Source organism: Hyperolius riggenbachi, chromosome 2 (genome assembly GCF_040937935.1).
Source record: "Hyperolius riggenbachi isolate aHypRig1 chromosome 2, aHypRig1.pri, whole genome shotgun sequence".
In the NCBI taxonomy this organism is placed as follows: domain Eukaryota; kingdom Metazoa; phylum Chordata; class Amphibia; order Anura; family Hyperoliidae; genus Hyperolius; species Hyperolius riggenbachi.
In genome coordinates, this window is record NC_090647.1 from 521,656,370 (window position 1) to 521,668,058 (window position 11,689).

The following is an 11,689-nucleotide window of genomic DNA, read 5'->3' on the forward strand; positions in this document are numbered from 1 at the left end:
TGTTTGTATGTTGCGATTCTGGAAGAGGTGCTTCCAGGAGAACTTGCAAATCAGGTGCACCGCGGGGGTAGGAGAGATTAGGAGAGAGGCTGCATTACCTTAGGACAGGAATGTTGAATAACAGCCCTCAAAGCCCGAAGTCCTCACACATTTTTGGCACAGCTCAAATTAATTGATGAGACTGAATCTGGAAAGGTGTGGTTTATGAAGTGGAACACAATTGTCCAATTTTCTGTTTCATCCTAAACACTGGCATGGATATGGCCCCCAAGGTTTAGAATTTAACACCTGTGCCTTAGAAGGTAATAGAAGGGGTGAAAAAGAATAATGTTTTAGGGGCCAAAATGTATTATTTAATATACGTGAGGAGGTCATTAAAGGGACCCTGAGCAGTAGCTAGAAAAAAAAAATTCACTTACCTCGGGTCTCCTCCAGCCCACTGTAGGCCGCAAGGTCCCCCGGCATCCTCCTGGCTCCTGTCCATGTCCCGCCGGCGGCTCCCGTGGCCGGTGCGACAGGTCTGCGCATGCGCAGTTTTCTAACTCTAAACCGCGCATGCACAGACCTGTCACGCCGGCTGCCATGACGACGCGTAACAGCCGGCATGATGACGATGAGCGTCAAGATCCGGAAAAAGTCACACGACACCCGGCCCGGGTGTTGCCGGTAACGGAAGCCGCCGGCGGGACACGGACAGGAGCCAGGAGGATGCCGGGGGACCTCGCAGGCTGAAGGAGGCCCCAGGTAAGTGACATTTTTTATTCTAGCTACTGCTCAGGGTCCCTTTGGTAACCCCACATTTTATCTTGGATCCACTTTAAGAGGACTGCTAGATGCTCTATGAGTTGAAGGCCCACCTGGTGTCTGTTGAGGTGGCTGCATGGCAGATATGATTGCACCAATGTATGAATAACTGTTTTAAAGTAAACCCGAGGAAAACATCTTGTTGCACATTGTGGTGAGCACTACGAGTAGCTATGAGTACGTAGCTACTCGCAATCAAAACTTAAATTAGACTTCGTTGCCTGCAGCAGAAGGGAAGTAAACTTACCTATGCTGCCTTTTGCCGATGCGTTCCACTCGAGGTTCACGTAACTCCATTACTTCCTCCTTCCGGGTTGGAAGGAGGAAGTAGTGGGGTTAAGTAAACCGCAAGTGGAACGCAAGGGCTACAGGCAGCGGCGTAGGACATGCAAAGAGAAAAGCATGGCTGGGCACATCCAAAATTAAAACGCCAAATTCAAGGCAGAGACCACAAGGAGAGAGAGGGTGCATAAGCTAGACAGAGGTGGGTAAGTTAACCCCTCCTCTGCCGGGGCAGCGCTGTGTAATATAAATTTCGATTGCGAGTAGCAGTGGCTGGATGGTGTAATGGTTAAGGGCTCTGCCTCTGACACAGGAGACCTGTGTTCGAATCTTGGCTCTGCCTGTTCAGTAAGCCAGCACCTATTCAGCAGGAGACCTTAGGCAAGTCTCCCTAACACTGCTACTGCCTATAGAGCGCATCCTAGTGGCTGCAGCTCTGGCGCTTTGAGTCCGCCAGGAGAAAAGCGCGATATAAATGTTATTTGTCTTGTCTTGTCTTGTCTAGTTACATACGTGCACCTAACATTACTAAACCTTCCTGTCACCTATAGACAGTTATGCTCTATACTCTTTATTCAGCAGTCATTGGAGGAATTAAGGATGTAAGCACACATTAAAATACAGGATTTGACAGCAGGATTACTCAGGGCATAACCCCTGGCTGTCCTCCACTCCGGCCTGAGGCTCCTTGCCCTAGCCGGATACTTCTTGCACCGTAAGTCACACTGTAAGTACGGTAATCAAATGGCTGGAAACAGATGGATTTTTACAAAATCTTCCACTCTTTAGAGCCTTGGGTGCTTTCAATAATAACATTTATGCAGTTTGTAACTTCAAAGGTAGATTTCAAAATAATTAACTATATTTTAAACCGGGATTTTAGAAGTGTGACAGAATTGTAAAGGGAAACTTTCTAACAAGGTGTTTACAAAAACTTTGGTTGTATTTTGTGATATTCCGGCCCAGTACAGGGCAATGTGAATCTTGTATCTTGTAGTCCTCTAAATGCAGGAGAGAACAGGAAGAGGAAGTGGAACAATGTAGTGGCCCCAGTGTCTGCAGCCATCTTTTTGCTCTCCCCCTTTCCACACCATAGGCGGCACTAAACTGGGGCTCTGGCCCACTCTGGGAATCACTGTGCCCTCCCTGAGTGCCTCCCTCCTGCTCAGTAACATATAGTTAACAGTGTCCAGGCTCCAGCAGTGTACACTGAACAGGATAGGATCTGTAAAAAACTCCCCGTGTCAGCCTGAGTAGGCAATAAGTAAACCAAGGGAATTGTCAAGTTGCCATAAATATCTCTTAATCCTTGCAAGATCCATTGTAATTAATGTATCTGGATGACACTTATACTGTATTTGCAACAAAAAATACATAGAGTAGATAGAATACTGTGATTCAAAGGGTTTACAGAAGTCACTATTTTCACACCTTCCCCTGGATAAATAATGGGCAGCTAGAAGGGGAGGGGGAGGGGCATGGCAGCTCCTATAGCTGTTGGAAACCAGGGGAAAAAATGGTGCTTGGTTCCCTTTAAGTGACATGATGAGATAGACATATGTATATACATGGCAAGCATACAAATATCTATACTGTGTTCCTTTGCCATTGGTGCATAAATCTTATATCTCTCTGAGACACAGCAAGACTGTGTCATTGAGCAGAGCCAGAGACAGAACAATAAATATACTTTTTTAAGTTTTTAAAACTAACATAAAACTGTGGGATATCTAATAAATCTTGTTAGGAGTAAGAGGATAGACACAATTGTGTATTTTCACTTAAAGGACCTCTGTCACGAAATTCTTAAAATTTAAAATGTATGTAAACATATACAATTAAGAAGTACGTTTCTTCCAGGGTAAAATGAGCCATAAATTACTTTTCTCTTATGTTGCTGTCACTTACCGTAAGTAGTAGAAATTTGACAGAACCGACAGGTTTTGGACTAGCCCATCTCCTCATGGGGGGTTCACAGGGATTTATTTATTTTTGAAATGCTCTTAGTGAATGGCAGTTGCTTCGTCCAACTTTCAAAAAAGTGTACGGTGAGCAGGGAGGCTGGTCAGCATCTTTGTATAAATCTTTTTCAGGGAGTGTCTTTATAAAGAATAAAGGCCATGCTGAGAATCCCATGTGGAGAGATAGACTAACCCAAAATGTGTTGGTAATGTCAGATTTCTACTACTTACTATAAATGCCAGCAACATAGGAGAGAAGTAATTTATGGCTCATTTTACTCTGAAATAAACATACTCCTTATTTGTATGTGTTTTAAATGTTAACAATTTCGCGACAGTTCCTCTTTAAGTTCACTTTAAAGAGTACTGACTGTGGCTGAGGAAGGGGGGGGGGGGGGGGGGGGGCACCGACTAATGTACATATGAGCTGACTAACGTACATATGAGGATGTGATGATACATTTGTTACAGCAGTGGTGAAAAGCGGCAAGGAATATCAATTTGTTATAAGTCAGATTGTATTTTTTGCTTAGTACAATACTGAATGGTTCAGGCACCCTACAAGCTTAACTGTATGGAAGTTATTTGACGCATGATTTATTATGATGACCAGGCCAGGGAACTTGTACCGCCCTGGGGGCAGATCCTGGCAGAAAACCCCTCCATTCATCTGGTAATGAAGAGTCGGGAGCATTTAAATGCCTTTTCAGGCTGCTTTGTCTCCAGTCCTCTAATGCCTTTCATATGGAGCGCATTCTATAAGGTGGAAGTGCACAGAGGAAATAGGCAAAGTCAAATAGTTACTCTGTAACCTCAAGTGGTGATGCCACTGATATAATCACAGTCGCAGTTACTCACTTCACTAGAGAGATAATGATTTCTGCCTCAGTTACTAAGTATTATCAGGCACAGACTAACCAGCAAGTTCATGGTTAAGAATTTGCGATAATTCAGGTTGGAGTGAGCTCGAGATGTCTCCCAGGCACCACTGCTGAATATATGCAAATTAACCATTGTACCCTTAGAAGCTAAACACACCTCCAGAACCACTGGAATGCAATGATGTGTCAGCTTGTTAATATGTACAGAGCCATAATAATCCAACATGCATACAGACTGTTTCGGATTGTTTGATCCTCATCAGTGCATGGCATGGATTAATTTGGCTCTATGGAGTAGGGCTTGTAAATCCGAGAGGCACAGACTAACCAGCAAGCTCATGGCCCATGAGCTTGCTGGTTAGTCTGTGCCTCTCGGATTTACAAGCCCTACTCCATAGAGCCAAATTAATCCATGCCATGCACTGATGAGGATCAAACAATCCGAAACAGTCTGTATGCATGTTGGATTATTATGGCTCTGTACATATTAACAAGCTGACACATCATTGCATTCCAGCGGTTCTGGAGGTGTATTTAGCTTCTAAGGGTACAATGGTTAATTTGCATATATTCAGCAGTGGTGCCTGGGAGACATCTCGAGCTCACTCCAACCTGAATTATCGCAAATTCTTTCTGTTTTAGGAAAGCAAACTTGCAGTCAGCTACATCTTTAAATATTGGTGGTCCACATATGGAATAGCAGTGCAGCACCCCCCATCCACATGTAAGCCAGAAAGCAGAAATTTTGCTGGTTTCCAATCAAATTCCACATCAGGTGACACTGCTGTCCAATTGGCTTGCAGATTGTCACCTGGGTATGCTTCACTGTCTGGTCCGCAAAGACTTCTACATCATTTTATGTTTACTCCGGCCCACCAGCGGTCTGAAGTATGTTGACCCGGCCCTCAACCCAAAATGTTTGGGGACCCCTGGTCTAGAGGGTAAGACAGATACCTACTACACACTAGGTTCTGGGTTCAAATCCCAGCTATGGTATATAAATAAGCATGCTTTTCAAAAAGTACAAATCCTTAATCATGCTACTTTTTCTATCGAATTGATCATAATGGAAGTATGGTTAATGCTACCGGCAGCTTTAGCATGTAGTGTGGGTCATGGTCTAGAGGGTAAGACAGATACCTACTACACACTAGGTTCTGGGTTCAAATCCCAGCTATGGTATTTAAATAAGCATGCTTTTCAAAAAGTACAAATCCTTAATCATGCTACTTTTTCTATCGAATTGATCATAATGGAAGTATGGTTTATGCTACCGGCAGCTTTAGCATGCAGTGTGGGTCATGGTCTAGAGGGTAAGACAGATACCTACTACACACTAGGTTCTGGGTTCAAATCCCAGCTATGGTATATAAGCTGTTTTGAAAATCTGCAATTCCCTACTGCATTGGATGGATGGATGGAGGAGGAGGAGGAGGAGGAGATCTTTTTATGTCATTACGGAAAATTCCGTCGGAATTATAAAATTTCCGCGGAATTCCGTTTGAGAGGTATAGGAATTCCGATTTGATTACCGGAATCGGAATTGACCTAATTCCGGCCGGAATCACGGAATTTATAATTCCGCGGAATTTTCCGAGCATCCCTACTCGCAGGGTAAATGTAAACACGCGGGGAAGATCTTCCCCGGTGTTTACATATATACAACGCTGTAGAGGAGATCGGCGATCCCCGGCCTGTGATTGGCTGGGGATCGCCGGCATCTGATAGGCTAAAGCCTATCCCATCAGGCGCAGGACGGAAATCCGTCCTGCGCCACTCACAGGGGGAGGGAGAGGGAGGGAAGGGGAAGGAGGCCAGGAAGCGCTGCGGAGGGGGGCTTTGAAGAGCCCCCCCCTGCAAGCGCAAGCAGCCGGCGGCGATCAGACCCCTCCAGCAGGACATCCCCCTAGTGGGGAAAAAAAGGGGGGAAGTCTGATCGCCCTGGCTGCTAGCTGATCTGTGCTGTGGGCTGGAGAGCCCACGCTGCACAGATCACAAAAATACCCCCCTGGCACAGAAGTGGTTAAAAGTCATTTTATTGATAAGATGTGAAAATATCACCTAGGAGAAAAGGTAGGAAAAAAAGTGAAATGAATATGGGCCCTGGGGCCTGGAGAAAAAGTGAAATGAATATGGACCCTGGGGCCTGGAGAAAAAGTGAAATGAATATGGGCCCTGGGGCCTGGAGAAAAAGTGAAATGAATATGGGCCCTGGGGCCTGGAGAAAAAGTGAAATGAATATGGGCCCTGGGGCCTGGAGAAAAAGTGAAATGAATATGGGCCCTGGGGCCTGGAGAAAAAGAGAAATGAATATGGGCCCTGGGGCCTGGAGAAAAAGTGAAATGAATATGGACCCTGGGGCCTGGAGAAAAAGTGAAATGAATATGGGCCCTGGGGCCTGGAGAAAAAGTGAAATGAATATGGGCCCTGGGGCCTGGAGAAAAAGTGAAATGAATATGGACCCTGAGGCCTGGAGAAAAAGTGAAATGAATATGGGCCCTGGGGCCTGGAGAAAAAGTGAAATGAATATGGGCCCTGGGGCCTGGAGAAAAAGTGAAATGAATATGGACCCTGAGGCCTGGAGAAAAAGTGAAATGAATATGGGCCCTGGGGCCTGGAGAAAAAGTGAAATGAATATGGACCCTGGGGCCTGGAGAAAAAGTGAAATGAATATGGGCCCTGGGGCCTGGAGAAAAAGTGAAATGAATATGGGCCCTGGGGCCTGGAGAAAAAGTGAAATGAATATGGACCCTGAGGCCTGGAGAAAAAGTGAAATGAATATGGGCCCTGGGGCCTGGAGAAAAAGTGAAATGAATATGGACCCTGAGGCCTGGAGAAAAAGTGAAATGAATATGGACCCTGAGGCCTGATGCCGTACACTGTAGTAAAGTTGCCATGCTCAGGACATGCACAGTAATTTTACCACTACTAACACAGGGGGCGCACCGCACATTAATGTGTTAGTGTTCCTCTAGCATTAGTAACGGTAAATCTGCAATCTGCGTACTGCAAATCTACCGCAGTGTACTACATCAGGCCTACTGCCTCTAATATACAAAACTGTTCTCATTAGTAATCTCACCTTATCTGTTCCTGATTTTGCCCCTATTCAATACACTTTTCTGGAGCCAGCTCTGCCAGGTTTAAGTCCCATTATAAGGATTTTGCTGCTTCTACTTGTATCTCTTATCAATTCAAAAAGGTTTAAAAACCATGGTATGTCAAATACTCCTTACAGCTCTGAGCTGTTCTTTACTGCCTGCTAAGTAGATGGGAAAAAGAATGAGTATAGCTCCTGCATCATATCAGATGAGTGTCATAGACGGCAACAGATGTATGGGGTGGCCAAACAGAGCAGATTCATCCACAAGGTAACCGAGGGCCTGGTGAGAGGTCAGGGGCCTGGTAAATGCTAGCCTCCACCAAATCTTTCCCAAAAAAGCCAGGTAACCATCATTGGTAGAAAAAAAACTGCTATATTGCCTAGGGCCAATATTTTAACATAATTGATTTCTGTTGCCACCTCATTTTTTTACTTGGTTGGTTGCAGACTTTCTATTTCTTCAGGAAATAGCCATAATCAGGAAACAGCTAGGCACAGTGTTATATCATATTAACAGTAACATTTTTCCTTCAGATTTGATCTTTTGATGCGATTTGAACAATTAAAACGAATGGCAAGGCAATTATTGATTATCCCCATTAACGGAACGCTTTAAGAAGGTTTTACATTCTGATTCCATCATAGTTTTCTATACAATTTGATGATAAAAACTGCGGCGAAAGATTGAGTCTGAAGGAAAAAGTGTACTGTTAATGCGCAGCTTTAGATTAATATCCCTCCCCAGCGGTGAAACCCCTGAAAGTCTGCAAGTCGACCCATGTTGGCTTTTCGCATTCGGCTTTCTTTGCCAATAGCCAGGCTGGATCAGGTTCATGCTACTGCGCAGGCGCGAGTAATCTTTTTTTCATCTGTCACTATATGCACTATATGGTACAATGGTTAAGGGCTCTGCCTCTGATACAGGAGACCAGGGTTTGAATCTCGGCTCTGCCTGTTCAGTAAGTCAGTCCCTATTCTGTAGGAGACCTTGGGTCAGTCTCCCTAACACTGCTACTGCCTATAGAGCGTGTCCTAGTGGCTGCTGCTCTGGCGCTTTGAGTCCGCTGGAGAAAAGCGCGATATAAATGATATTTGTCTTGTCAGATGCACAAAACTTTGGCAAAGTCTCCGTATGCAGAGAGCGCACTGCAATTTTTCCATTACTTACGCTGGCAAAGTAGCGTACGTTACAGTCTTAGCGCTACCCGCCCAAGTAAGACAACTGTTATTAAAGCAATGCATACTATGCATAACAAACACTCACGTTACCGAGGTAGCATGGGACATTCTAATTGTACAACATGCACTACCTTGTCAGTGTGAGTAAAGGTGAAATTGTCATGCGCAACTTTAGTAAAATTTTGCGCATGTGCACCTATATTCCAGTTACCTAACATGGTATAAAATTAGCTTTTTTTCCTTTCACATCCACAGTAGCCAGAATTAGCAGGGGATGAACTGGAACATTGCAAAGGGCTAATCACATTTGAAAGCCTAATGGCCAATTAATGAAGGTGTCAGGCAATCAGTCAACCTTTCTGTTGTGCGTTTCTCCACACCTCCCACCTTTCTGAGATAAGAAAGAATGACACCTTTAAATACTCACCCTGGTCACACCTCTTAACACGCCCACATAGCACCCCCCCCCCAGTAATGCGTACCACAAAGATTCACAAGCAAAAGACACAGTGTTTTCATTGAAACAACACTGGTCCTTCTATCATCATAAGTTTTCCTTCATGTGAACATTATTTGAAAATAACAAATATATCAAAGATGGGAAACGTTTAGAGCCAGTAAAATTCAATTTATAGTAAAAAAACACAACAACATATATTTACATCAATTTGTACATCAGTTGCGAAAGAAAAAAAAAAAGAAGAGAGAGGGATTTGGTTGTTAAAGAGGGACTGTCTCTCTGAAAAAGGGACAACTGAGAGTTTTGCTTCACTGGGGGACAGTTAGGCCTCGATTCATAAAAGTGCTGTCGGGAAGGTAACGTCGAGCGGGGAAACACCGCTGTCGGTATTTCCGCATTCAGGGTGGTAATTCATAAAAATGTTGCTAGTTGTGACAGGCGTGCGGAGATATTCCGCTGTAGGCAGGCGTTAGGCTGTCGGGAGACATGCGGAAACAGGAGAAGCAGGCGGAATCCCTCCGTGCGGTGTTCTCTCTGCAGCTGCTTGGGAGGTCTGTCCCATTCACTGCAATGTATTCCGCACGCTTCTCGCCACATCAGAGGTAGCGGTAATACCCGTCCGCATACCGCTACCTCTAATCTTTATGAATTGACTACTTGTTACTTTTGCTATGATAATCACCGCGCGAGGCGGTGATTCATCACTCTGCTCGCGAATTCCGGCTTTTCATGCGGAAAAAGCCTTTATGAATACAGATTTTGCTGTGTGGTCGGTAAAGTGAGCAGTTTTCAGCATTTCCGAATGCGGGAATGCTTTATGAATCGAGGCCTTAGTGAGAAGACTATGGACTCTGTAAAGTACTATAGAAGACACCAGCGCTATATAAATACACAATAATGATAATAATCAACACTAGTGGTGGTATTCTGGGAGAAGGTGGGTTTAGACGTTTTTCTCTACTACACCCTCGGAGCAGTATACAGGTAGTCCATGGTTAACAAACGAGACAGGACTGTAGGTTGGATCTAAAACTGAATCTGTACATAAGTCGAAACACTGTGCCATCTCTGTCCCCTGTTCCCCATCTATGTCCCCTTGTGCCTTTAGTGTCCCCCTCTGTGTCACCTCTGCCCAGCCATTATACTGTAGAAAAATGTTATTTTACCAGTTTAAAAAACATTTTTACTTTAAACTTTTTAATTGATGTTCTCAAAAACTACAAGGTCTTTTTGAGAAAAAAAAAAAGTTTTGACTCATTCCCATGGAATAAAATGTCAACATTTTCAGACGGTTTGTATCGTTCTTAAGTCGGGGACTTCCTGTATGACGCCCTGACTAATATGCCGTTATCAGTGATGCCAACTCATCCCTTCAATTACTGACACATATGAATTATACTACGGACACATATAAATTATACGGGCAGCGTGGTGGCTAAGTGGTTAGCAGCCTTGCCGCACTGGGTCCCTGGTTCAAGTCCCAGCCAAGGCATTATCTGTACAGATTGTATGTTTTCCCGGTGTCTGTGTGGGTTTCCTCAGGGCGCTCCAGTTTCCTCACACATCCCAAAAACATATAGAAAAGTGCATTGCCTTCCCCTTAAATTGTCCCTAGATTACAATACATTAATTACATGATATAGTACAGTGATGGCTAACCTTGGCACTAGAGCTGTGGTGGAACTACAAGTCCCATGAGGCATTACAATACTCTGACAGCTCTAAGCATAACTCGGGGAGGCAGAGGCATGATGGGATTTGTAGTTTTGTCACAGCTGGAGTGCCAAGGTTAGCCGTCACTGATATAGTATATACATACATATATATTATTATTATTATTATTATTATTATTATTTATATAGCGCCGACATATTAAGCAGAGCTGTACAGTGTATATATATATATATATATATATTGCCTTGTCACTAACTGTCCCTCAAAGGAGCTCACAATCTATCTAATCCCTACCATTGCCATATGTCTATATTATGTAGTGTAAGTACTGTAGTCTAGGGCCAATTTTTTTAGGGGAAGCCAATTAACTTATCCGTATGTTTTTGGAATGTGGGAGGAAAACGGAGTGCCCGGAGGAAACCCATGCAGACACGGAGAGAACATACAAACTCTTTGCAGATAGTGCCCTGGATCTATGTATATACATTATATATACATAGACCTACGACTATAGTAGGGATTAGATTGTGAGCCCCTCTGAGGGACAGTTAAGTGACAAGACAATATACTCTGTACAGCGCTGCGGACTATGTCGGCGCTATATAATAACTAAATACTAATAATATATTGTGGCTAGGTAGATGCAGTTTAGGTGCTGATTATGTGTAAGTAGCCCCGGAACCTGCATCACTTTAATATGTCCCTATTTAAAGGGATAATTTGGCGACCCTGGCCGGTATCCCGGTGAGAGTAAAAGTGCAATGTACTGACCTGTGGCGATCGCAGAGAGTAGGAGCGCTATCCGCAGGCACGTGCCGCTGCCGCTTGTGTCCATCCAAACTTTCCAGGCAGTCTGAGCTGGGAGCGTCCCGAGAATAGGAGCCCAGTGTGCTAGTCCTGATTCATATAGTTCCCAGTCACATGAGTGTGAGCTGTTCCCTTGTCACCAGCAGCAGCTCCTCTGTGCACAAGGCTGGGACTCTGCTGCTGTGTCCCCCCCCCCCCCGCCCCCCCCCCACAGATCCTCTTTGTGTGTGTGTGAGAATCCCCCTCTGCTTCCTCTTGTCTCCCAATAGCTTTTCCTGATGCCTCCATTCTCAGATTTCATATCTCTGCATGGTGGGTGGCATTTGTTTTAAAGACACACAGCTCTACGTGTGAGAGTGTGATATCCCCCTCAGCCACGCTGGATCTCTTGTGAAAACTTTGTTTCTTAACTTTCAGATAGGGCTTAAAATAGTATTATGATTTTTTTTTTTAAATCCACAAAGAGAACCGGTTAAGCACCATTTACGTCTAAACTGATAATATGACATAAGCCTGCTCTCAGAAAAACAAAACCCTT

General features: G+C 44.3%; 1 protein-coding gene across 1 annotated transcript in view; it reads right to left on the minus strand.

The window, feature by feature from the left end:
• The window catches only part of CYYR1 (cysteine and tyrosine rich 1), an 88,473-nt gene extending 77,206 nt beyond the window's left edge, over positions 1–11,267 (minus strand). The window contains exon 1 of the mRNA XM_068266136.1: positions 11,116–11,267. Coding sequence (XP_068122237.1) covers positions 11,116–11,179 — 64 coding nt within the window. The 5' untranslated portion in view covers positions 11,180–11,267. The remainder of the gene's footprint in view (positions 1–11,115) is intronic.
• Between the last annotated feature and the right edge of the window lie 422 nt (positions 11,268–11,689).